Source organism: Mustelus asterias, chromosome 18 (assembly GCF_964213995.1).
Source record: "Mustelus asterias chromosome 18, sMusAst1.hap1.1, whole genome shotgun sequence".
Classification (NCBI taxonomy): domain Eukaryota; kingdom Metazoa; phylum Chordata; class Chondrichthyes; order Carcharhiniformes; family Triakidae; genus Mustelus; species Mustelus asterias.
Genome location: NC_135818.1, coordinates 34,535,890 through 34,563,562, shown reverse-complemented (window position 1 = coordinate 34,563,562; position 27,673 = coordinate 34,535,890). Strand labels below are relative to the sequence as shown.

Sequence of the window (27,673 nt, the reverse complement as noted above, 5' to 3'; positions counted from 1 at the left end):
GGAGCTGCAGATGGGTGCACTTCCCACAGATGTAATCAGCAGGGACACTGTCGTCGTCCCTCACCTCAAACCTCTATATACTGATGTAGAAAATTCTCCTGAACACATTTTACAAACTCTACCCTGTCTAAACCTTTAACAGTATGCGAGTCCCAATCTATATGTGGAAAGTTAAAATCCCCTACTATCACAACTTTGTGTTTCTTGCAGTTGTCAGCTATCTCTCTGCTGATTTGCTCCTCCAATTCTCGCTGACTATTGGGTGGTCTATAATACAACCCCATTAATGTGGTCATACCTTTCCTGTTTCTCAGCTCCACCCATAGGGCCTCTGGAGACAAGCTCCCTAATCTATCCTGCCTGAGCACTGCTGTAACGTTTTCCCTGACCAACATTGCCACACCCCCCCCCCCCCCCCCCCCCACCTTTTATCCCGCCTGAAACATTGGAACTCCGGAACATTGAGCTGTCAGTCCTGCCCCTCCTGCAGTCAAGTTTCACTAATGGCTATAATGTCATATTTCCATGTGTCTATCCACGCCTTCAGCTCATCTGCCTTCCCCACAATACTCCTGGCATTGAAAGAGACACACCTCAAAAGGTTATTTCCACCACACTCAACCCTTCCATTTGAGATTTTGCTTGAACTAACCTGTCTTTTTACCCCTGCTCCACTATCTGCTCTGGCACTCTGGTTCCCATCCCCCTGCAAATCTGGTTTAAATGCTCCCCAATAACACTCGCAAACCTCCCTGCAAGTATATTGGTCCCCTTGTAGTTTAGGCGTAACCTGTCTCTCTTGTACAGGTCCCATCTGCCCCAGAAGAGGTCCCAATGATCCAAGAATCGGAAACCCTGCCCCCCACACCAGTTCTTCAGCCACGTGTTCATCCACCCAAGCATCCTACTCCTACCCTCACTGGCATGTGGTACAGGTAGCAATCCTGAGATTACTACCCTCGGGGTCCTGCTTTTTTAACTTCCTTCCAAGCTCTTTGTACTCACTCTTTAGGACCTCCTCACTCTTCCTATCTACGTCATTTGTACCATAAAAGACGTCATCTTTGGTTTCTGTGCTCACTGGTTTTACAGAAGGGATTTATGTCTATGTGGATACTGCTGAATTGGAACGAGAGAGATAACTAGGCGTTAAGAATTATACTTTGTCATGTTTAAGTGTTTTAATTGGTAAAAGATATGCAATTTTTTTTTGTTATATTCTAACTGTATTCTTAAATAAAGCTTATTCTAATAAAAGCTTCCTGATGGGTCATTTGAATCACAGCTGGAGTAAAACACCTTATGCTCAACCAAATGGCAAAATCAAATGCAAAGTTGGGGTCTGGGCTAACTGCACAATATACCTTGGAGTTTCTGGTCTGATCCTTAACATTTCTGAGTATGTACCGAACAGCAGATCCTTAACATGTAAAGTGTTAATTGTTAACTTTTTCCTGCACAAACATTCACCAGACTTGCTACCACTGCATCCATTTAAGTATAGCTCACAAGTCCATCAAGTACATTTCCTACAAATCATATTAAGTTTTTTCCCGCTACCATTTGACCACAACTTATAACATAATTCGGACATCTGTCCTCTACTTCTCTTTTCTTATGAACATTATCAATCCTTGTTACAATATGGTTCTGAGTAACTCAGGTCATACAGGTAGTATTCCCCTAGTTGAGCACACATCTAAAATCAATTCCCCATTTACCATGAAGTCATACAAAATACACAGAGAAGAATTAATTAATTCCTTGTACAGAGTATACAAATTAACAATAAAAATAGAAAAAAAGGATAAAATGTTCACGTTTCCTACAGTATCACTAATATTTTGTCCTCTTCCTGCACTCTGAAAATGGATACACACTTATCGAGTCTGCCATTTTCATATTATCCCTTATAGCCTTGCCTGCATCATTCTTTAATGTAGTCACATTCCCATTTACTGCTCTTGTCCTAATGTAGTTATAAAGCTTTCGCTGTTAGATTTCATATCTGTTGCAAGTTTCTTTTCATAAATGTATTCCATGTTTGTAACTCATTACTTCCTCTGTAACCTATTGATGCATCTTACAACTCTCCCAGTCCGCTGGATTATCACTTTTATTTGTACTTGGGTAAGCCTTTACTTTCAGGTTTATTGACCATGGTTATTAACCAACGTAAGTGGAGCCTTTGCTTTCAAGAATTTGTTTTTGTTATCATACCAAATACTTCTTTAGGTAGCCATTAGGAAGCATTCAAAGGTTTATCCACAGTTCAGCCAATTTACCCTAGTTAATTAATTTCTCATCGCTTTAAAGTTTGTTGTAATTAATGGTTTGGGTATGCTATTTGAATAATGGGTAGTACAGTATTGAAGCGTGTAGAGTACATAGTATTTGACAATGTGTAAGTAGTAAGCAAGATGGTCGATTTCAGAGAAGATATAGGCTATTGCTGAAATGGATAGACAAAGTAGATTCTACAATTTAATGCAGATAGGCATAAAAGATTCATTTTGGGAGAAACAACATGAAGAGACCGTATAATCTAAATGTCACTATCTTGATGGAGTGAAAAAGCAAAAGGACTGAGTGTGCATATTTGCATATCCTTGAAATGGGAGGGCAATTTGATTGTAATAAAGCATATGAGATACTTGGCTTTGTAATAAAGGGCATTAAATACAAAAAGAAGGAATCATGCTAATCTTTTACAAAACACTGAGGCCTCAGATGGAGTACTGTGTACAATTCTGGATACCATGATTTAGAAAGGATATCAAGGCCCTGGAAAGGTATAGAGGAGGTTTACCAGTATACCACTAGAGATTGGCGGTTTCAGTACGTGGAGAAACAGGAATTGTTTCTGTTGAAACAGAGAAAATCAAGAAGACCCGGTCAGGTATTCAAAATTGTGAGGGAATGCTGATAAAAGTAGCAAGAAACTGTTTCCCATGGCAAGTGGACCAGTAACCAGAGGCCATAGATTTAAAATAAGTAGCAAAAGAACTAAAGTGGACAATTCTTATCACTAGGGGATTGTTTTTATCTCGAATGCACTTCCTGAAAAGGGTGGTGGAATCAGGCTCCATAAGAACTACAATTAGACATGTATTTGAAGAGAACTAATTTACAAGATTATGGGGAACAAACTGGAGTGTGGACTATTGTGATTTGATACAACTTGCTAAGAATTTTCAAAGGGCAGTTTCAGTCAACCACACTGCCATAATCACATAAGCCAGATCAGGTAGGGGGAACAAATTTCCTTCTCAAACAGATAGGTTGTCATAAGAATCCACAAGTTTGACAGTCACCATTGCTGAGAATAGTTTTTTTTCCAGGTTTATTAGTTATTTGAATTTAAATTCCACCAGCTGCTGTGGTGGGATTTTAACTCATCTCTGGAGCATTAGTCCAAGCCACTCCAGTGACATTACCATGACACTGCTGTAACTTGAGCATCAAGGATCTGAGCAAAATGGAAATCAGTGGCATTCAAAAGGGAATTGGATCATTATCTGAAAGAAAAATAAATTGAAGGGCTATGTGAAAAAAGTGGGTGAATAGCACTGAGTGAGTTGCACTTGAAGAGAGCCAGCAAAAAAAACGATGGGCTGAACAACTCCTTCTGTGAAGTAACCATTCTATGATTCTATTGAACTCATCTCCTGGTTCTTCAAAACCTGCCCCATATCTACAAAATGCAAGTCAACATTGCCTGGGTGAGTGCAGGTCCAACAACACGCAGCAATTCAAGAAAGCAGCTCACCATCATTTTCCCAAAAGCAATTAGGGATGGGAAACAGATTTGGGAAACAATTAGGGATGGGAAAGTGCCTAGCCAGCAACACATCCCAGGAATTAATATTTTTTTAAAAGGATGAAACAGACTGTATTTTAAAGAGCTAGCACAAGCATAACAGCTTGAATGCCATGATCACACACCCCCAGCCCTGTCTGTGCTGCAAGATTCTGCAATCGCTGTGTAAGTTGTGTGGTATTATCCACACTATTCATATTGCCAGATTTTCCATGATATTGGTCATGGTGAGTTGGAGAACACACTCTTTTATATCAGCTAAATTGTGGTGGCATGCAGCATAAAATTATCAGGCCCATTAATATATGATGAATGAAGTCAAACTACATTTGTATTATACTGCATTCTGGGATTTTCAGCAGTGTTAAGGGATAAAGTCTGATTTGACATGTTTCCATAAAAACCATAAATAAGTGTTTTCAATTATTATTGTACCATATGCATCTAAATTCTTATTTCTTATTTTTTTAAACCCAGGCTGAAGATACATATGAAAATGCAACACATAGACTGAAGGAAAGTGGACAAGTTTATGACATTGGGAGACAACGGTAAAGTGTGAAAATTAGTAGCAAATATGGGGTGCTCGGTCTTTGGGGGATGGGAGGGTTCTGATGTACAACAGGAAAGTTTGAATTTAATATATTGCGGTGCAATCTGGGTTTGACACAGCAGAGGATTCCTGCACTGGGGAAGTAAAGGGCAAGTCAAGCTTAGATCTCATCCTGAAGTCAGCGCAATGCCTATACGAAAGATATCCTAAAGTCTGGTAACACTGGAAGGGGGGCCATGGGCTGGGAATAGCAGGAAGGAGATCCTGAAAGTTGGAAACAAAGGATGAAAATGGAATGAGAGCACCTTGAAGGGAGTGGTGGGTTATGGATATATTGGAAGGTTTTAGAGGCAACAACAGTGATGCCTCAGAAATACGATGGAAAAAAAAGAGGTAACTGGGAATTGGAAGCAAAGTGAAAAGTGCTAGCATCAAGGAACATTGAGGAAGAGAAACGGTGCATATGGAATATCAGGACTAGAAGGGGTAGGAAAGTGTTTTGAATTACAGGGTGTCCTCAGGCTGCAGGAGCATCAAGCATATGAGTCTGGCATTTTTGGAGGGATAGCAGTATTGGCATCTAGGATCTGGCAGTATTTTGGTATAAAGGTGAAGCAGGAAACCAGAAATAGTCAATCTTCATACAATGTATTTTACACAGGTTTTACGGTTATTTGTAAAGCCAGTTTCCAAGCACCACAACTTAGAATGACTTAGTGGCGGAAAACATGTCTACAGTATTTGTTAATAGCTTTACACAGAAAACAGCCAATTCCAGCTGGAAAGTAGTTTTTTTTTGGATGGGAAGGGCTGATAATGGCAAAGACAGGAGAGAAAGCTGCAGGAAGTCTTCTAATCATAACAGTGGCAGTAAAAAGATAAACCAAGAGCAGTGACTAGCTCTTGGAATGGGAAATCTCACAAGGAGTAGCAAGAAGCACCAGTGTTTCGCATTGAGAGAAAGACCAAATTATACCAGCCCGTAAGTAGTTGCAGTAGTGAAAGGTACCTAACTTGGGAGACAAATCCTGAAAGATCAATCAGAAATAAGTCAAATGAATGTGTATGTTTAATTGTGACAGCAAAGAGTGAAAGGCAGGCAAAGAGCAAAAAGAACACAGGAAAAGTATGTTTCTACACTCAAATGTGAGAACAGAAAACAGCTATCCAACTATTAACTGACCGAGTCTTAACAGTTTTATTGAGGGAAATGTTCCAGGATTCTAGTGCCCTTTGTCTGAAACAATGCATCAAGTCATCAAGGGGTGGCACAGTGGTTAGCACTGCTGCCTCACAGCACCAGGGACCTGGGTTCAATTCCAGCCTTGGGTAACTGTCCGTGTGGAGTTTGCACGTTCTCCCTGTGTTTGCGTGGGTTTTCTCCAGTTGCTCCGGTTTCCTCCCACAGTCCAAAGATGTGCAGGTTAGATTGATTTGCCATGCTAAATTGCCCCTTAGTATCAGCAGAATTGGCAGGGTAAATAAGTGGTGGTTACGGGGATAGGTCTGGGTGGGATTATTGTTAGTGTAGGCTCAATGGGCTGAATGGCTTCCTTCTGCTCCCCAATCATAATAAGTAGTTTTTCTCTATCTAACCTATCAACTCAAGTCATCTTAAACATGTAATAATAGCCCCTTACGATCCTATATTCAGGGGAACATAAAACAAGTCTATACATTCTTGCACATTCTCCTCGTGTCTGCGTGGGTTTCCTCCGGGTGCTCCGGTTTCCTCCCACAGTCCAAAGATGTGCGGGTTAGGTTGATTGGCCATGCTAAAAAAAACAAATTGTCCTAACATGTGTAGGTTAGAGGGATTAGTGGGTAAATATGTAGGGATATGGGGGTAGGGCCTGGGTGGGATTGTGATCGGTGCAGACTCGATGGGCCGAATGGCCTCTTTCTGTACAGTAGGGTTTCTATGATTCTATGATGATTATATGATACAACCTCTTCTCATAATTCAACCCTTTTGGCTTGGTATCATATGGCAAACCTACAGTTCACTTCTCCAGGGGCAATATCCTTTCAGAGAGACGATGCCAAAACTGAACATTATAAGGATTACTTATAGTCCCAGAATTTGGTAGAACAGAACATCTCACAGCTTGCTGTTAATTACACATTTATCCTCAACCTTCAATTTGAAAAAAATTGCATTGCAAGAAAAATGTAAACATTTCAGGTTATAAATATATCTAACAACAATTTACTACCTGCAGCATTGAGACTCCTGTTTCAATTCTTTCCTTTGTGGGCCAGAGAAGTTGAATGGCATTGCAGGAACATAACCTTATAATTAAACAAATCGATGTGCTGTTGGGTTCCATCCTTACCATTCTGCAATGAGTTTAATTGGTAATTAATGTGCAAAAACAGCAATATTTTGAAACTTGTGGGAAGTTTAATAACAAGCTGTCATTTTTGCAGTGCAAATGACAGAACATAAATCATCCAACAAATTGTGATAATTTGCTATTCATGGGTTATCCTTTCCTTGCCACAAATTGCTTCACAATTTACACCCTAATCATGGTGTGTACTTGAAACTTTTTGTTATAGTGCCAACACATTCCCATCTAATATACATAAATCCTTATGGGAGTCCCTATTAGTGTTTCCAACAATTACTCTATTTATTTTGTTTAACTCCGCATTTGTTACAAATAAACTTCAATATAAACCAAATCCAGCCTTTCTTATAGAATGATTACTAAACTTGCTTTCATAATGACAAGCACTGAACTTCTAAAGTTATTCATTGCCAATAAATTACTTCCAAATATATTTCACATAAAATTACATATATTCATGTATTATTTATTGTACAAATTTTGTTTGCTAATGAAAAATAAGCTCTTCTAAACAGTAGGAAGGCAAACACACAGTTTTTCCATTGTCAATGCAGGTTCCAACCTTCAGTTTCAGGTGCCAACAGTATTATAAACCACAGAAAAAGGTAGGTACTATTGAATTTAATACATCTGCTCCTGTAAATACAGAAATTCTTTGAATCAGTCTCCCATGAAGACTAGAATACAGCAATTGTACGTAAAAGGAGAAAACATTCCCAAGATCATTCTCTCCAGGATACAGAAACAAGAAAGTAATATAAAATAGACTGGATAAGTAGCACTTTGTAGCAATTCAGCATGTGGATATCAGTCAGTGTTTCACTGAATGAATACTCACCAAATGAAAAACTCAAATGTGCTGCTTTGACCTGTTGCATATTGCTCAAGGAATTCCCCACAGTGCTTTCAAACACCACGATGGAACAAAGTAAAATGCAAACATGCTTTCTGGAGACTTCTATGAAACCTTTAAAAAAATGCTGCTCTGGGTGCATGAACAAGTTTTGGCTTTGAATTACTATTGATGAGGGTATAAAGCATTTAAGTGAATATAAGCAACAAGTCCTCACTGGCACCACTTAGTTTTACTTTGCCAGATCAATGCTGAAGTTACATAACCATCTAAACAATCTGTAGCATTAGAACATTTGAGAAATGTTTTATTGTCCAATGCAGACTACCTCAATTAATGGCAATCAAGTCACATGATGTTATTTGTTCTTTTCCCACATTTGTTTTTATTTATTTTCTCCAATTCACACAGTACCTTCCAGACTGCCTCTCCTTGCACCTCTCTAGCATACGAAAGATACTTCAGTCATCATGAACAAGAAAATCCTGAAATAATTTTTTCCTACAAAAGGCAAAACACATTGCCTCCGCTCGGTACCTCAGGCACCCTTGTTCAACTAAAATGTAGTTAAATTAGAAAAAGTTAATTATTTTCTATTGCAAATTTAAATGTTATTAAAAATTTTAGTATCAACCATATCAATATACTGTTTACTGCCAAATAATCTTCAGAAACAAACATCAAATGTAATTTTGATTCAAGTAACTATGTCCTTCAAACGAAAGTACCTGACTTGCAATAATTCCTTTAATTGTGACTTTAAAACACTGAAAACGTGAGAAATTATACATTATCATTAAAACAAAATGTTGCAATAACCATCATTTACAGGAGCCAATGTTTAATTTGTTTGTATTTGTACATTATTTTAAAACTCTTTTGTTATTTGTACATTGCATGTTTAAAAAAATATATAAAATGTTAAACCCTCCTTGTTCCACATTTCCATCAATAGCTTCACCAATTGTTCAATGAATGCAGTGTTTTTGCTCCCAAATAATGTTGAAGGTACAAGTTTCCATATTTCTGTTATCTAAAACTATATAAGAGAGTATAAAATAATGACCTGGGACTACAACAGAATGTCAGAAAATTAACCAATGGTTGACAACTAGCACACACTGAACTGCAAGGTACATTCTATGCTCAAGGAGTCAAACTAAAATATCCATCAGTTATTGTGCCTACCTCAGTGTTTAGAAAATATTCAAGTAGCTATTTGGCATAAAAGAGTACTCTATAGACAACACAATGTGCAATAATTGTCTTTGATAAGATCACCAAAACTTTATAGCAGTCACTATGCATTCCTTAATCAAATATGTCGAATTCAAGAATTAAAAATTCATGTGATTATCCCAAAATAAGTCAAATACAGTAATTGCTTCTAGACTGCTCTCTGCAAAGGAAATAAAGAACATAAATTCACTTGCTCATTTTTTCTCTTCCAGACCACAATATTAAACTATATGGTTACTAACAGCTCTGTGATACCAGTCCAACCCATTTCATTTTCAATAATTACATCCCCCTAGTCTGATGAGCAAAATCATTCACACCAGCTTTTAAAATGACAGCATCATTGCAAATAAAGAATCTATTAAGAAGCATCAAATTAAATATATCCTCCTCCAACTTCCATCAAAATTTCAGACCAAGTGTTATTTAGTTCCACTCTCAAGTCGAGCAGAATAACAAATCACACTCTTTGATTTACCCTCTCAGAATACCAAATGGAGACAGGTGATAAAGAAAGCACTTATGCACAAGCTATGAAGTTTCTCCTCAAAATTAATTCCATCTTGAAGATTCCAATCTCTGATAAATTCCCAGAATGGCTTAAAAATATACTCCTGTGCTCCAGTCTGGAAGATTACTAAGGCTATCTTACTATGAAAGCACTTACTATAATACTACTTCAGCAGAGAGAGAGAAAAATATCCACTTGCAACCTCGAGCTTTACTGTCAATCTGAGCCTTTATCAAAGTCTCAATAAAGCATTAAACAATATATATATATATATATGACATATATTGAAATTTATATATCAGAGTATCACAATTGGATTTGAGAGTGCATTTTAAGTAGCAATATATCAATCACAATATTTTAACACTCATTTTTTGTTTCTCACTTTATACCTTCTCGGCATAAACAGAAAGCTCCCTGATGGTCTCACCATCTTTTCCCACTCCATGGTGATCCTCCTAAATTTGGACCACAATAAACTACAATTTAAGCTGATCACATTGGGGTATTTGACTTTTCTGATAATTATGCCATTCCTATTTCAAGTTAGAATTATCTGAAATCACAGTATTTCCAGTCCAAAATAGGGATTTAATGCATCGAATAAATGGCATGTTGTATTTCTGTGATGCTGTTTTTTCTCGTTTTAAACAAATCCTCCAATAACCATACATTTCATACCTTGGCATGACTGAAGCTTGGTAGCAGAATGAAGGTCCTCTGAATAAAGCAGAAAAAATTAACAGAAAAACTTTGAGTTCTTCAGAAGGACTACTGCTAGTACATTGTATGACAATATTTGAATAAATGAATGAATAATCCACATAAACTATCCTCCTTTTGAAATAGTTCATTTATTTTTCTTTAGCTGTACAAGTGTACCTCAGTTTCACAATAAGTATATAATTATATTCACAAATTAAAATTACACTGCTTTAGTTTGTCATGGGCCAGTTTTTAAATCTTAACTATTTGAAAAATTGAACTTCAATTGCCTTTTATATTATTTAAACTTCTAACATCAAAATAAAAATTTGGGAGCAAAATTTTAAAAAGTTTAATACTATTTAAATTATTTGCAGTTACTATTTCTATCTTTTTAGATTCCGGTGGATTTATGATTTATGTTTTCATTTTAGATGTGCCTGTTTAGTTCATGTTTTGTTAGTATGTTAATTTTGCGGTTCGCAACTATTTCCTGTTGTTTTATGCAAATATAATATTAACCCTAGTCTCATACAACCCTCATTACAACAGCAAGCTCCTGTCAAAGAAAGCTTCTTTCTAGTCTGGCCTAGTGAGCACCGAGCCGTACAGCAATGGTGGCCTCTCTAACATAGTGTCATAGGCCCTTGTCTCCGCAATGTATTGAGGAGAGCTGAGAAAATCAAATAGTGCGCTTGTTTTCCATCTTACAGAAATTGAAGTGGAGCAGGTAAAGCTGTGAATGAGAATGTGATTCTTTCCAAGAACTGGTCCTGGTGGTGACGAGGGGCGGAGGGCAGCGGCTTGCAAACCCGGCCACTTAGCCCGGCTCCTGGATGCGATGGGGTGGGGGTGAAGTCGTGGTGGCACTCAGCAGCAACTGGCAGGTCAAAGCCAAACTCGCAACAAAGTATCATGGCAACAAAAAATACCAAGAATCACGCCACAAAAACAACTGTCGTTACCGTTCACGTCTTGAAGGGTCGTGCTGGAAGCCTTGTTTGGTGGGCGCCATTTTTCTCGTCAGCCGTTACTTTGCTGTTTTTTTGTTTGATTTTTGTTTTGTTTTTTTTCTAGCTGCGGCCCGGTGGTACAGTGGGAAAGAAGCGAATACTATTTGAGGAAAGCCATTGCAGAGTTACGGTTAAGTCCAGTCCAACTGTCTGGCTCCGGAATTACCAGCCATCAGAGAGAAGTGAGAAGCGCTGTGTACAGAGCACGAGTCAGGGCCAACCAGCATGCCAAGAAAAGTAAAGACAGCCTTGGCTGCACCTCAGATAATCCCAGAGACATTCCATGGTATTAAAGCTGCAAGTGCGAACCCACAAACAGCGGCAGGCACCATCACACCGCTGCACTTTTCCGGAGAGCTTCGATTCCGATTGCAAGAGAAAGTCTTACTGCATCTCACGGTGCTGTTTCGCTGCCCGTCTTTCGCTCGCTCTCTTTCCCAGGGACACATTACTGTAACTGGCGCAACTACGCCACTCAGTTGCTGTTTCATTCACTTTATGGGGAATAACCGAGGTTTGATATAATGCCACCTCATATTTATGGGATCTTATCAACCGGATTTAAAGGCTTTAATTTTACTGTATAATATTAAAGATACGTGACATTCAAAATACTAATCGTCTTATTTAGGAAAAAAGTCTATGTAATCTTTCATAACATAAGCCCCATTCAGCCTGGAAATGTCACCTAAGCCTCTTGGCATACGTCCCAGCGATTATTGCTAGGTTCCAAAGGAACTTAGTTGCTGGCATGTAATTATTATCATTACTTAAACACGTCTTTCCTCTTCTCACTGATTTACAAAAACAAACGAAAACAGTCGTTTAAGTTGGAGGTTCCAATGACTACTGTTTCTGCAAAATATTTATCTAAAAGATGCTCTGCGACATGTTGGTAACTTGTCTTGACACCAACCTGGCACTCCAACCGCCATAAATCTATGTGTGGAATTCCATTATATCTCCCATAGAAATGTATCCGAGTATTAATGTATAACCTTACAGTTTCTCGCACAAAGCCAGGGACCTTTTGCTTTTATTACAATGCTAGATACATTAGGATGCGTTTTAACAGCACGCCGTTTTTCAAGGCGCCACATCTATCATGTTAAAATGTAATTTCATAAAGGCAACATTGCTTTAAAAACTGCAGAAAGCAGCTGTACCTCAGTCAAATGGTGAAGTAACAAGGTATTCATCAGATAATTTGTAAATCGATGAAGAGTTTGGGGCCTTCTTTTAAAAATGTCTTAAGTTATTTGTGTATTTAATGTATTTTTCGATCATGGGATCAACACAAACTAAGTCGAGTTTGTTGCAGTAGAGTGCATTGATTATAGTAGTTTCAGGGTAATATAAGCATTGGTGATAGTACAGTACACAACCGAAGTTATATCCGAATATGGGATTTGGTTCAGTCGGATAGTATAGTGTAAAATTTAACACGTGCGAGAGGATTTAAGGATTTGTTAGTCATATCTAAGGTTCTGTTTAGAAATGTACAATTGTTTCTGAATAAAAAATATAAAACTGATTTGTTCACAAATTACAAAACTTTGTTTTTTAAAACATTAAAATAAATGCGTTCATATGATAATTGTTCTTTTTGTGGTCAATGAAATGGAAGCGAGATTCTTTTTTGGAGCCCACGATGCCTTGGACTCGCTTTTCAGAGGATTGATTTTATGGCTGACATATTTATATTACTATGAGTAACAAACAATAGGAACGTTACACATTTGCTAGTGAGAAAATAGATATGCTAAACGACTTTTGTCTATTTTATTTGTCTTGCATTGTATTTTTCCGTAAAATAAGCAATCCAAATATTGACAAAACTCCTGATATCTTGAAACTCTTTGTCGTCTGTTGATTGTATAATCATTGCCACAGGAATGGCCAAATAACTAAATGTTGTGATATCATTCAATTGTTCTTCAAAACATTCAGGTTTTTTAACTCCGAAAGTATATAACTTTATTCTACCGAGTATGTTGGAACCTAACATTTAAAGCAAAACGTTTTACCCGCAAATTTCACTTCATATATATGAAACAGTTAGCTGCATATCTAATACTCAGAGCATTTTTATTTCCAGTTTATTTCAACATTTCCATAAACTATGCGTTGATGGATTACTGGTGCTTCACATAAGTTTCTGGTGGATTATATGTTTAATGTAGTAATACTATTAATGTATTATCGTATTAAATAGTATAGTTTATCTCTTATTAAAAGAACAGAGGAATATTTAACTCAGCCCTATAAAGAAATCGAATCTATTCTAACTCCCAGCACCTCTGCCCAGCCCCCAGACACAAATAAATTACAGCACCAGTGAACGAGTGTAGAACTTGCACGTTTGTATTTAATGGGTAATACACAAATAAATTACGGAGACCATTGGATTTGAAACAAATTCCAAGTATTACTTGGAATATTGCAGAAACACATACTTAGTTTGACAGGTTTCTCGTTTTACTAAATAGACTTGAACTTATTTAAAATGGTGAAAGGAACTGGGCTTTGACTTGCATAACATGGTGTCTAGTAAGGCTTCCTGAGTATTTGTTTTTCTTATTCTCCATTGATCCACTGGTGGAATATTTACAAACGCTTTTATTTTTCTACTCCCTGTAAATATGAGTCTTTCTCACGCCATCAATGTTTGCAGAAGTGTGCGCTCTTCCTCTTACTGTTACTCTTACGCACAACCCATTTCCACCACACGTTGGTAGTGATAACTAGAGGCAGTAGTAGAGGCGGATACAATTTTGTCTTTTAAAAAGCATTTAGATAGTTACATGGGTAAGATGGGTATAGAGGGATATGGGCCAAATGCGGGCAATTAGGACTAGCTTAGTGGTAAAAGCTGGGCGGCATGGACAAGTTGGGCCGAAGGGCCTGTTTCCATGCTGCAAACCTCTATGACTCTAATATTTCAAAATTAACTTTCGTGTACGCTTATTATTGAAATATGTGACTAACAATTTAATCAGAGACGAAGGTGTTAAGACCCCCCCTCCCCCCATATTGTAGAAGTGGTAGCAAACATTCCTGTAAACATTAGGGAGGGAAGAAAATGGGAAATTTGAAGGGATGTGTGCGTGTTCAACAGCTGAAACCTTTGCTGTGTAAAACTACTGTGTAAAACCTATGACAGTGTAAAGTTATCTCCCTGGCTGGAGGCAGTAAGACACTTACCGTTGTTGGTAGGATGTGAGCCCCACGTTCTGGGGTGTCCCATTAGCAGCAGCGGTGGCGGCGGCGGTTCTTCCCACACCAGGTGCAGCAGTAACCGCGCCGCCTCCTCCACCAGTTGCTGCCGTTACTTGTACGCTGAAATCCGGGAAAATCCTAATCATCCCCGCGCTAGGATCACCAACGATCAGCTCCACGATTGCGTCTCACTGAACTGCAATTTTCCCTTGAGCAGTAAATTGAACTTCAATCCCATTAGTGATAACTTCCACGCCGTGAGGGTGGGCTGCCCTTTATCTCTTCCTTTATTTATTTCCCATTTAAGTGCTACAGACAAATAGACAGTGAGGGGGGTGGCATACTGACGCCAGCACTGGGAAGAAAGCGAAGTGGAAGTCCGACTATCTAACTTGCTGCAATTTGCCCAGAGAAAGTAAAGAGCAACTTGCCCCTGAACTGGAGCCCAGCAGCTCGCGCCGCTGGTTCGCTGACACTTAATAGTGATTCTGGCGCGCGACGCCCCGCGACCAATCGAATCACTCGCTGATCTCCACACCCCCTCCCCCCCCCCCCCCCCCCCCGTGCAGTCGTGGGAGATGGGGAGCGCGGGGACGCGCGCGTGCGCGCAGCCTACAACCGTTAAATCAGAAAGGTTGGAGCTCGAACTGGTGGAGTTGGAACAGCACGAGCGGGGCTGTGCGCATTGTCAGCCACAGCAACAGCGCGTTAACCACTCTTCACGAAGCTGCACAGATAACTGATGTCAGTCATACAATGTTGAAATGTCCTGACATTTTTTAAAAATAAGTAAATATATACATATAGATGCTTTATGTCCCATTACTGTCAAACTCGAAGTATTGAACTGCGTTAACGTGTTTGCACCGGCTATCACTGAGATAGACAGGGCTGGTGTTCTCCAATGCAACGTTTGCTGGGTAATTGTCCTGGAAGCGCGCGCGCTCCACTGGCTGTCAGTCAATGAGAGCAGCGCGCGCGGCTGGTGCCCCGCATAGTCGCCACCTGTCAGAGCGAAACTGGATTCCCCTTTCCACTAACTGTCCCCGAATGCACTATCATACAGGCTAACAGAATACACACTTTGCATTGTGTCCAGTTGCCACTGTAGGTACAGAGAGCCATTATTGTAGAACAACTTTGTAATGCACTGCACGGGTCAGATTGTGTGGTTGTCATCATCGCCCAATCTGCTCAACAAACATCGTTATCCAAACCTGAAAAGATTGAGGATTCAATTTGTGTAATTGATCAATAGACCATCGTGGAACTATTCAGGGAAGAGTTTCAGGGACGGGTTGTCATCAGCTGATCTCGGAAAGGTTTTATTAAAAAAGTTTTTATTCGTCACTCACTGCGGGTAAATCGTAGCCACTCCCGCATGCACTGCGCGAGACTTTACGTGCAGTGTCAACCGAGGTTTGGACCCAGATACCTAGCAGTCCTTATCACTCTGAATAAATGTTTCCTAGCCTGTAAGTGAAGGAGCTGGGAATGCGCATTGGCATTTCAGCAAATGGAAAAGCTTTCAAAGATCTATTTCCAACCAGTTTCCTTTCAAAATATTATTCAATGTTATCTGAAATATCGCACAACATTTTGTGGCTCATATGGGTATGCTGATGTTACACCTTATACGAGTTTCACTTTCTCCTCTTGGAAACTCCAAGGTTGGCGACTGCAGAAAACTTTGATTTGTTTCGGTATTGCAGATCAGAATGTTAATGCCAGCCTTGGTATGTTCTTCTTTGAGGTAGGGAGAATTTCACTTAAAGTACAAATATATTCATTGTCAGAAACTTTATAATGGGGTGTAAATAAACATAAGTTAAATTCCGCAAAATAATTTAAGAAATTAGAATTTCAGACATTCAACGGGAAACGCTATTAGTTAAAAAGCGTGGTCTAGTGTTCATTTTTCATGTTTTTATTTGTAAGAGAATAAGGGCAACCACACATCGTTATTTGTACTCACACTCAAGCACTTGTAGTAAACTTAACGCGACTGGAAAGCGACAAAGCTGCGAGTCCAGAGCAGGAATTGTCTGTTTTAGATTTGTGCCCCACAGACTCGATTCTTCCATGATGCAAGTGCAACAAAACTAAACTGTACTTGTGCGGACACAATGGCAGATCTATTGTCATCCTGTTAATCCACTCCACCGTTTGGTGTCCGTGAGTGGAGTCCAAAGCATTGATACAAAAGAACGAGGACAGTCGAATGAATGCTTAATCGGTCCGGGACTCCAGGCGAATAGGAAATGCTAGTAATAACAGTGCGTTGGCAACATTAAAAATAATTGTTATTTCGCTTTGAGTTCTGAAGACTGAAAGTAACGAAACCATCCGAATAATCGGTTACGGTCGCTGCATATAAAAGCAAGCACTCAATGAAATGTCATTCATTCCTGTCTTTTAAATTGTTGTAAATTATTTTGCCTGTTTGGACTAGATCTTTTGAGTGTTTGCTCTGAATCCCACCCTTCCCACAACAAAAAATGTGCGTAATGAGCGCAACCCCACAAGTTGCAGTTATGTGGCGATTTCATCAAATCAGATACAAAAGTTTTAATTTCATTAAAATTATTTTGAACCGTGTATAATAACACTAAATGGTATAAATAGCTATTTAAGATACGGGGGAGAAAAAAGCTTAGTGGCGTCTTAGTGCAATCCATCACATTCAGGTTACAATGGAAATGGGAAATGTTGGAGTATATGAAGTTTATATGCCAGCTATGTATAATCATATCATCACACTTTTAAAGAAAACGCAACCTTTGGTTCACAAGAGCATTTACTATTGCAAAGTGAAAGGCCGAAGGAAAGAATCTTCACTCCCTCTCTTCCAGTTATTATGAGGTCTTTCATGCAAATTCACTCTCCACTCTATTCTGTTATATCGGTTAGGTCAAGATTCTACTTGTCAGGCAATTGTCTTTGTAATACACAATTCTGTGTGCATGTTTAATCGTTAATGAAGGAGTAATGGGCAGTCATCACCCGAGACATCCATTGCATCGCAGACCTGTTTACTGACCGTACACCTTGGTTAGAACTGACTGATCCCTTGTCTGTTCCTCCAGTGTAGAGTGCATCATTGCGTTGTTGCAAAGAGGAAACTGGAGTAACATAGCCTACCTGTTTAAGGGCACTTCTGGTGAAAATATGTAGAGAAATCCGCCGAATAAGCACCACCCCCCATTAAAAGCTAATTGTTGAAAATAATTCTGAAGTTTATCAGTTGTTTGTAAACTGTTGCTCCTGGCCTTGGCGAGAAATTCGATTTTCACAGTCAGAAAATGAACTAAAATGATTTGCTCAGGCTCTGAGATGTAAAGAAGAATTTTACAAATTTGTGCTACTGGCAGGAAGCCTTACTCGCCGACGATAGCAGAAAGTTGCACTTCCCGTACCTTACTTTTAATGGATTGAAAACAGCAACTGACAGTTAGGACTCCCCGCTTATCGCATTCATAGAGTGGTTCCCATGATATAATATTTAGCGGTAATGAGCAGAAATTGTAGTTGAATGGATTGCAATTTGAGTTGCATTGCCAGTGAAAGGCAGATTCTTATAAACCTAATCTGTAAAACAAAACCAAACAGTTTCAAAGAATTGCTACTGGCATTCACATCATTCTTTATTTTGTTCAATCTATATCTGTAGATTTTGCAATATTTTTCTTCAACATTTGATTGCTATTAATATAATTTTTCAACTTAAATGAGTTACTGAAGACAAGTTACAAAAATTGTATTAGCAACAGAAATGCACAAATTAATGTAAGGGAGCTTCACTAACAACTTTTTTTATGGATGCATCATCCTCATTTTGATTTGCTCCATAATTTTTCCAAACCAAAACACACTAATCATATCATCAACATAGAATATTAGCAGTTAATTAAGTATGGACAGCTATTAAAATATTCTTGTGGTTACAATCCTTTTTTCCAGTTGGCTCAAGCCAGTTATAACTTTCAAGTCAAATTATAAAACCATAAAATTAACACTGGAGTAAATTATTTCTTTTGATTCTAAATTTGGACCCTGTAAACATTGGCATTGAAATTAATGCCAACATTCAACAGCAGCTACAACCCTCTAGAAAAATGAAAGCACTTGGAAGTTCAATGCAGCATTTTAAACTTAAAAATCAAACATGAAACCAATTTTGGCATATTCGTCAACTTTTGATAAATTGATTAAACATTGGTAATCTTATTTAGAAGCATGAATTAGGTATAATAACAGACCTATCTAAAATAGAATAGAATCCTTACAGTACAGAAGGAGGCCATTACTTTGTTTTAGAACCAGATTAAAACCTGTTGGTTGTTTTATCTTCCATTGAAAAAGATGTTACAAAGGCACCAATGAGTTCAATACTGCTTTTTCATCACATCGCCATTGCATTGTGAAATGGAGGATCAATTTTCAATTGACAATTCAAAATAAGTTACAAAATTATTGTTTTAATTGGTTACATGAGTAACAGTACAATGATTTTATATTGAGAACACACAAAAAAATTCTTTAAATGGAATCCCAGTTTTTGGAATTACCCGTATGGAAGCCACAGGGTGTGAAAATGAAACTGGTCGGCAATCTATTATTCAATTACCAGAGATTATTATTTTGATTCATGGCATTTTTCGATAAATAGCATAACATAAATTAAGTCTCCACAGTCTGAAGCAGTCAATTTATTGCACAAACTATATGCTTGGAGCATAGGTGGTCACAGTGGTACCAATATATCTTCACTTCACTTTCACTTAACTGCTTACTCCAATTCAGGGTTGCAGGGAGTTGGAGCCTATCCCAACAGATACTTGGCGTTCGCCAGGGTACACCCAGGATGGGATGCCAGTCCATCACAGGGCGCACACACACACCGATAAAGCGACGGACAATTTGTCATGGCTAATCCACCTAACTTGCACATCTTTGGACTTTGGGAGGAAGCCGGAGCACCCACTGAAAACCTATGCAGACAAAGGGAGAATGTGCAAACTCCACACAGACAGGCACCAGAGGCCAGAATCGAACCCAGGTTCCTGGACCTGTGAGGCAGCAGCACTAACCATTGCACACTATGCCGCCCAACAATACATCAATTTCATGGAAATCATACAATCCCAACAGTGCAGAAGGAGGCCATTTGGTCCATCAAGCCTGCACCAACAACAATCCCACCCAAGCCCTATTTCTGTAACCCCATGTATTTACCCTGCTAATCCCTCTGACACCAATGGTGAATTTAGTATGGCCAATCAACCTAACCCACACATCTTTGGAGTGTGGGATGATACCGGAGCACACAGAGGAAACCCGTGCAGACACAGGGAGAATCTACAAACATTACACAGACAGTGACCAAAGGCCAGAATTGAACCTGGGTCCCTGGCGCTGTGAGGCAGCAATGCTAACCACTGTACCACCATGCCACCCTGTGTATATATTTTGCAGGTGGCCATGGATATTTTTGAATTATTTGTTACTCCTATTTATATTTGAGATTATTGCGAAAAATCCTTCAAGTAAAAGACTGTAATTCTGAATTATTTGGTCCCTTAATTGATCCTTGAATCACAAATCATTGATTTTTTTCTGCTTAAGTGTACAGAGTTCTTTCTTATTCAACAAATAAGGACTAAATAAATGGCACCATGGACTATAAACGCAAACAAAGTGCCAGTATCACAACCTCGCAAACATTTCAAGTATGGAAACCATTGTTTAATAATTTGAATCACATCATCTGGTGTGAATCATGTATTCTAGTTTGTAATATTTAGAAGTTTAAAGGCTTTTAAAGTTTGAGCTCCCTGCTGGAAAGACAGCTTTCACCTGAACAGTGCTGGAGCCAGTGTTCAGGTGAATGATATAACTAGGGTTGTAGGCTGGGCTTTAAACTAAAGAGTGGGTGTGGGGGAAAGGTTCGCATGAAGGGAGATTTGGAAATTTAAACAGAAAGGACAAGGTGATAATGCAGGCTGATATGAGAAATGATAGCCAGAACGTGACTGGAAGGGACAAAACCTACAAACTTGAGAGTGCATCAACAAAGAAGGTCAGAATAAGCAAAAATAATGAAAAGACAGAATTAACAACTCTTTATCTGAATACTCACAGCACTCATAACAAGATAGATGAATTGATAGCAAAAAGAGAAATAAATTAGTGTGATATGAAAGCCATTACAGGCCATGTGGTTGCAAGGTAATCAAGGCTGGCACCTGAATATTCAAGAGTATCTGGAAGAACAGGAGGAAAGGAAAATAGGTTATGCTACTACGTTAATAAATATGATCCCCACATTTATGAGAAATGATTTTGGTTCAGAAGATCAAAATGTAGAATCAATTTGGGAGTTAAAAATAGGAAAGAAAGTCACTGGTAGGAGTAAAGTTACTGGTAAGAATAGGTTATAGGCCCTCTAACAGTAGCTACACAGTAGAACAGTGGATACATTAAAAAAATACTTGAAGGTTGCAAAAAATACTGCAATAATCATGGGTGACTTTAATTTTCACTTCAATTGGACAAATCAAATTGGCAAAGGTATCCTGGAGGAAGAGAGTTCATAGAGTGCATTTGGGACAGTTTCTGAGAACAATACATTCTTGAACCTACAAGGGACCTGATTAATTTGGACCTGCTGATGTGTAATGAGACTAGATTAATTTAAGACCTCTTGGTAAAAGATTCCCGAGACAAGAGTGATCATTACATACTAGAATTTCAGATTCAATTTGAGAGAGAAATGTGAGTCTATTACTAGTATCTTAAACTTAAATAAAAGCAATTATAAGGCTATAAAGAAAGAGTTGGCGAAAGTTGGGTGAGTCAATAAATAGGTTAAAAGGTACTGTGGTGGAGAAGGAATTGCAGACATTTAAGGAGATATAACACTCAACAAAGATATATTCCAATATGAAAGAAAGGCTCTACCAGAAGGATACACCATCTGTAGCTCACCAAAAAAAAGGGTGGTGGTACATTGAAAGAAAATGCTGCGAATATTAATCATAGGCCTAAAGATGAGAAAAGTTTTAGGAACAAATAAAGGGTAACTAAACGAATAAACAAGAAGAAATTTATGTATGAGCGAAAATTAGCAAAAATATAAAAACACAATAAAAATATCTATAAGTATATAAAAATGAAAAGAATAACTGAAGTGAGCATTGGTCTCTTAGAGGGTGAGACTGGGGATATAATAATGGGAAACAAGGAAATGGCATTGGTAATGAATAAGTATTTTGTATCTGTCTTCACAGTAGTGGAAGGTCAAGAGGCAAAAGGGAGGGAGAAACATAAAACAATCACTGACACTAGAGAAAAAAATTAAAATATTAATGGAACTTTAGCTAAAGGCTAAAAAGTGCTTGGACTTGATGGCCTACACTTTAGTGTCTTGAAAGAAGTGTCTGCAGAGAGAGTTGATGCATTGATTATAATCTTCCAAAATTATCTAGCTTTTGGATTGGAAAACCGCAAATGTAACACTCCCTGTGATCAAGAAAGGAAGGAGACACAAAGCAGGAAACCATAGGCCAGTTAGCCTAACATCTGACGTTGGGCAAATGCTAGAATCCATTATTAAAGAGGTCATTTAACAGGGCACTTAGAAAATCAAAATACAATCAGACAGAGTCAACATGATTTTGTGAAAGGGAAAATGTATTTTGCAAATTTATTAGCATTTTTTTGAGTATGTAACCAGTAGGTTAGATAAAGAGGAACAAGTACATTAGTGTATTTGGATTTCCAAGTCATTCGACAAGGTGCCACATAAAAAGTTACTACACAAGAGCTTATGCTGATGTGGTGATAATTAGCATGGATAGAGGATTGGCTAATGAACAGGAAACAGTGAGTCAGTGTAAATGAGTACTTTCCAGCATAAAAAACTGTAACCAGTGGAGTGCCACAGATATCAATACTGGAGCCTCAACTATTTGCAAGCTACATGGATGAAGGGATCAAGTGTATTGTTGTCAAATTTGTTGATGGTATGAAGATGGAAAGGAATAAAAGCAAGTTGTGAGGAGGATACAAAGTCTGCAAATTGATAGGTTAAGTGACGGATTTGATAGATGGTGTATAATGTGGGAAAATGTGAGGTTGTCCACTTTGGCAGGAAGATTGTACAAGCTAGATAATATTCAAGTGGAGAGAGACTGAAGAGTGCTGTCGTACAGAGGGATACGGATATTTTGTACATAAATCACAAAGTCAACATGCAGGTAAAGCTATTAATTAGGAAGAAAAATTGAACGTTGGCCTTGCTACAACTGTACAAGGCATTGCCAAGACCACACCTAGAGTCCTCTGTACAGGTATACTTTGGCAGGGACAGACTTGCATTGGAAGCAGTTCAGAGAAGGCTCACTCGGTTGATTCCTGGGATGAGAAGTTTGTCTTAAGAGGATAGGTTGGTTGAGTTGGGCCTGTACTGAGTGGACTTTGGATGAATGAGTGGTGATCTTATTGAAGCATAAGATTCTGAGGGGGCTTGACAAGGTAGATGCTGAGAGGATGTTTTCCCTCGTGGGGTAATTAGAACTAGGAGGCACAGTTTAAAAATAAGGGCTCTGCATTTAAAATGGAAATGTGGAGGAATTTCTTTTCTCAGAGGGTCATTAGAGTTTGGAATTCTCTATCCCAACGAGCTGAGGTGACTGGGTTATTGAATATATTCAAGGTTAAGTTAGACAGATTATTATGCAGTTATGGGGGCCGTCAAGAAAGTGGGGGTAAGGCCACAATCAGATCAGCCCTGATCTTACTGAATGGCAGAGCATGCTCAAGAGGTTGAATGGCCGACTCCTGCTCCTATTTTTTATGTTAAGAAAAAGAATATTCATATAATTTTAATGTAAGTTAGCTACATCATTCATTCACAGTTGTATTACTCATTGAAAGTTTAATATAAGTATGCTGAGACATCAAGAATATCAGATGGAGAATTGCTATAAATGGCTTTCGCTTCATGTAAATGTTGGAATAAAATCCATACATAACTGTTTGCTATCCAATATTCCCTATATAACATGCAATAAGAAAATATGGACATTAATTCCTTAGATTAAGCTCAACATTTCCTTCAAATTTAGTGAGGATAATGTTCTGCACAAGATGATATGATTCAGACCATAAGAATCTGTGGAACAAGATTCTTATTGTCCATTTTATCAAGTGGATTCGTTCTTCATTCCCAGTATGTATAAATGACAAAAATAATACTCTGCTCTCCAGGCTTCTAGAAAGTCACCTTCTCATGATGCCCAGACATTTTTAAGACTGGTGCAAATCTTTTATTATGTGATTTCCTTTCTACAGTCATTCATTTTATAATATGCATTAATTTGCATTTATCCACATAAATATTAGTTGCCAATTATTGAGTTCATTTCTGAGCCGATTCAGATTCTTACAACTATATTTTCTAGTAGTTATATGTTTTACAATGATTTACAATTTTTGTCAACAGACAACTTGTAAATTCTGGTCTTCAACATTTCATCTGGTTTGTTAACATAGGTTGCTGACAGCAATAGAGTGACCCTGAGAATCATCACAAGACATTTCACTCGTCTAAGTTATCACTGCCCCTATCAATTTCCTGTAAGTTGTTTGACCAATCTTTTTCATAAGTCATGTGATATATGAATTGGATTGTTCTTCATCTACTAATTTAGCATATCTTCAAGAAAGTCAAATGTAATGTCAATTTAACTAATCTAAAATATTGATAGTCTGTGCCACTTTGAAGTCTCAAGAATTTCCCTAAAAGAATCCCCTACTTCTCCACTTACTCCTGTATAACTTATGGCATATGGACTCAGCTTTAGAATAGTTCTCAAAAATTTCAAATCCCATATTAAATAGACTGACATTCTCAGTCATTTGTATATCACATTTTTTTGCATTCAATATTTGCAGAGATATTTTATAAATTAAATAATTATTTCAATTACAATGCAAATGGTACTGAAAAATTGGATATTTTTTGAACAGTAGAATGCCATAACTTCATTCAATTAAAGTTTTACTTCAGTTACACTTTCTAGAGAGTCTAACAGTATGTTTCAATATCTCTTGTATAGGAATCATAGATATTTTATAAAAATATTTTTAAACTTTCCGATTCCAACTGCATAATCAGGATAAGATTTTCTATGGATTAGTGAACATGCCGAATATATCTTAATATATTACAAAAATCTTTACCGCCATCTAACCTCCACAGGTTACCTAAACCGAAAAAAAATTAAAAAAGTTAATTCCAATTAGTTCACTTTTTTGTAATCTTCGTCATGGAGTCCAAACAAAATCAGTGCAAAAAAAAAGAGGCTGATTTTGGATAGTTAAAATTGATAGGTCTGCAGATTGTGGCCTCCGGAACCAAGGTAAATTGAATGGGGATTAGGGTTGTCTTTCGGATGATAGAGGGAATCCTGGCTCAGCAGAGGCCCAGGTTTTCCTTGTGGAGCAAGGTGGAACACTCCTACACCCTCTGGCTCTACAAAGGAAAGAGTTTGACCTGCCTTTGAGGCCCTTCTCTTCCTTCTTTACTCAGTAGATCATTAAAGTGCCATCACAGATCTATGGATGTCATTGAACCACGATTAGCATTTAATAATGTTCACACCCGAGTTAGATAGGCTCCTAAAAAAGATAAGCAATGAGTGGGAATCAAGCGAGCTATTTCAACTGTGTGCATGCCCAACCTATTTGTGAGGCGAGTTAACATATTTTTCTTTAATTTTGAAATTAATACTAATCTTTGTTCATATTTAAAGCTGTGGAATATCATGATTTATTGTGATTTTTTTCCTCTTTAGGATGTCCCTGTGGCTTTGTGTGCTGTATGTGACAGTTGGAGGTTTATGGGAATAGGGGAAAGTGATGTAATATCAGTTCCCATTGTTTCATGCTTTTTAATTGTGGCACAGCTTTTGTTTTATATTTCTGCATAATATTTTTAATAAAATTGTAATACTAAACTATACTAAAAATGTAAAAACTTATTAAGTTTTATTTAGCAGGAAAAGTTGCCTCTTTGAAAGCCAATAACTCACTCCACTTGTTGTCTGATAAAGTAATTTTTATTTGCCAACTTTAATTTACCCATGCAATCTAACAGTTTAAGGCTTAATATTTTCTACATCACTGGACACATTAACACAATACAAGGAAGCATTGTATATCATCATACATGAATGTTAGCATAGTCTTGTACATATGTACAGAAATTATACACACAGCATAACCTTGCTACCACATCTCTGAGCTAACTTTTTAACTGAGAAAGCAGCTTTTTAACAAAAGGTGTAAGAAATACAGCAAGGCACACATTGTTAAAATATTTCTTCTCTTTCCCATCTTAGGAAGCAGAAATAACAAAGCTTGACCATATACCGAACTAAAATACCTATAATTGCAATATACAGCACAATAAGGTTGTTTTATAAGTCTCAGGGTTGCATAGATTGGATCTATGTATTCTATGTTGGTATTGATTTAACATTACTTACACTAAATGTACCAATAAATGATAATTAAGACTAAACATAAATTTCAAATGAACTCTTGTTGGAAATATTATGCTCCTTGTCATATGTTAAAGTTAAATACTCTAATGATATTCATTGCTCCTCTTGTTGGATTTAGCACACTTAACATAATAAGACTCACTTTTTCTATGTGTGTGCGTTTTCTGACAAATGAGTGTTTGTTGAAATGAATACATTCTCCCATAAAATCCAAACATTATTCCAATGTGCCAATATGTGAAATGCCATTATAGGAATTGACACAAGATTACACCTTCATATCTTTGCAAGTTCTGCAGTATTGTCTTTGATATCAAAAAGTGCCTATACCATAAGAAGGAGGATGTTTATAAATTGTAGATCAGAATGGAGGAGGTCCTTGGAGGTAGCTTAGGACAGGAGTCCATGAAGAAGAAAAATGCCGGACTTTGCTGCAATCTGTTGGTATTACCAATAAGGGAGTAACAGCAACTGCCATACACAGGACCAGCAGAAGCAACCAGATTACCACACCTGCATGAAAAACTCGCATTTGGAAGGAATTTGTCTTCGATATCAGTGAGGAAGAGGATGGTTCATTTAGATTAGAGGCTACCTTGGGAATAGGTGGGCAAAAATGGAGCAAGGTTACAGCCAGATTTCTAGAGGGAAGAAAGACAAATATATGTTGTAGTTAGCAGCAATAAAGAGTTGGAAATATTTTCTGTTGTCAGCATTCTATACAGTAATGTCACTACTGTCTAATAAAAAAATACTGTAACTATATAGTTACTAATGGACAACTACTTGAGCTGTTTCTAAACATGTATGCCAAATAAAAATATTTAGAGGATGAGAGAATTTTTTTGGCAAACATGAAAAATCTAACAGAGTAACAGTTGTACTCTAAAATCAATTAAATGGCATTAAATCTTTGTTGGATTGTTATAATTGTTAATAACAGTTTCACTAGAGGAGGTAAACTACAATGTGTGACCTTTCTTTTCTGCTGCTTTCATCCTCATCTGTGATCTTCAATATGCAGACAACACCCTCAGGTACATATGTCAATATGCAAACAACATTGATTGAAGCAAAGCCCAGTGATAATGAATACATAAAGCAGCAATCATTGGGCTCCACATGAATATAAAAAGCTGAAGTCATGAAAACTCTGTAAAGCAAGGAGCCTAAAACAATGCAGTCAAATGCATTCACTACAGATATTTAGAACTAATTCCTTCCATATCCATTCTGTTGTATAAATTTTAAACTTCAGGTTTTTCCTAGATCTGGCAGCATGAAAGGAATAACATCTGGCCAGCCATAGGGTTTGATTTCCACAGTGAGGAGTCAGACTGGGATAATTAAACCATGCAGCAAAGAGCAAGAGCTTGTAATGAGGATTATGAAGAAATGACTGTCAGAATCCTGCTGAAGAGATAAATGTAATGTGCATCCCTTCTACAGTTTATAGGAGGCACTCTGGACATGCATTTATTCACCTTCCAAATTAGGCAGAAATATCTCAATCTAGCTAGTTACCTTTGCCTTTGATCTTGTTTTGCTGCTACTGACCTCTACATTTATATAGAAACATGACAAGTAAAAGAAAGAAAAGAGCAGTAAGCATTGAATCCAGAAAGTAACAAGCGATACAGGAAGTTGTTTACAAAGACTACTTGCCTTTCTGTGCATTAACTATATTTTTGTTAAAATAAATTGTCAAAGGCAATTATTTATAAAAATGAATTTGAGCTAATTATAGAATTCAATACAAAGATGTTACAAAACATACATGTTTTGAAGTACAAGCAGAATACTTCCTGGACAGAAGTTTTGATAGATTTTGTTTTC

General features: G+C 37.7%; 2 protein-coding genes across 11 annotated transcripts in view; both read right to left on the bottom strand.

Moving 5' to 3' along the window:
• npas3 (neuronal PAS domain protein 3) overlaps positions 1 to 14,711 on the bottom strand; it is a 1,397,016-nt gene extending 1,382,305 nt beyond the window's left edge. Inside the window, exons 1-2 of one of the 2 annotated variants that reach the window (XR_013500017.1) lie at positions 11,001 to 11,119; positions 10,012 to 10,050 (exon numbers count right to left, since the gene is read on the bottom strand). Coding sequence is in view for 1 of the 2 variants with exons in the window: in XM_078233737.1 (XP_078089863.1) it covers positions 10,012 to 10,050; positions 14,253 to 14,413 (200 nt within the window). In the remaining variant the exon portion in view is untranslated. Of the gene's footprint in view, positions 1 to 10,011; positions 10,051 to 11,000; positions 11,120 to 14,252 lie in introns of those variants that run through there. The other variant, XM_078233737.1, reaches the window with a different exon arrangement.
• A 10,340-nt stretch (positions 14,712 to 25,051) lies between these two features.
• akap6 (A kinase (PRKA) anchor protein 6) overlaps positions 25,052 to 27,673 on the bottom strand; it is a 414,790-nt gene continuing 412,168 nt past the window's right edge. Inside the window, exons 14-15 of one of the 9 annotated variants that reach the window (XM_078233734.1) lie at positions 27,362 to 27,396; positions 25,374 to 26,432 (exon numbers count right to left, since the gene is read on the bottom strand). Coding sequence is in view for 2 of the 9 variants with exons in the window: in XM_078233729.1 (XP_078089855.1) it covers positions 26,199 to 26,478; positions 27,362 to 27,396 (315 nt within the window). In the remaining 7 variants the exon portion in view is untranslated. Of the gene's footprint in view, positions 27,397 to 27,673 lie in introns of all 9 variants that reach the window. The other 8 variants (XM_078233729.1, XM_078233735.1, XM_078233730.1 and 5 more) reach the window with 8 other exon arrangements.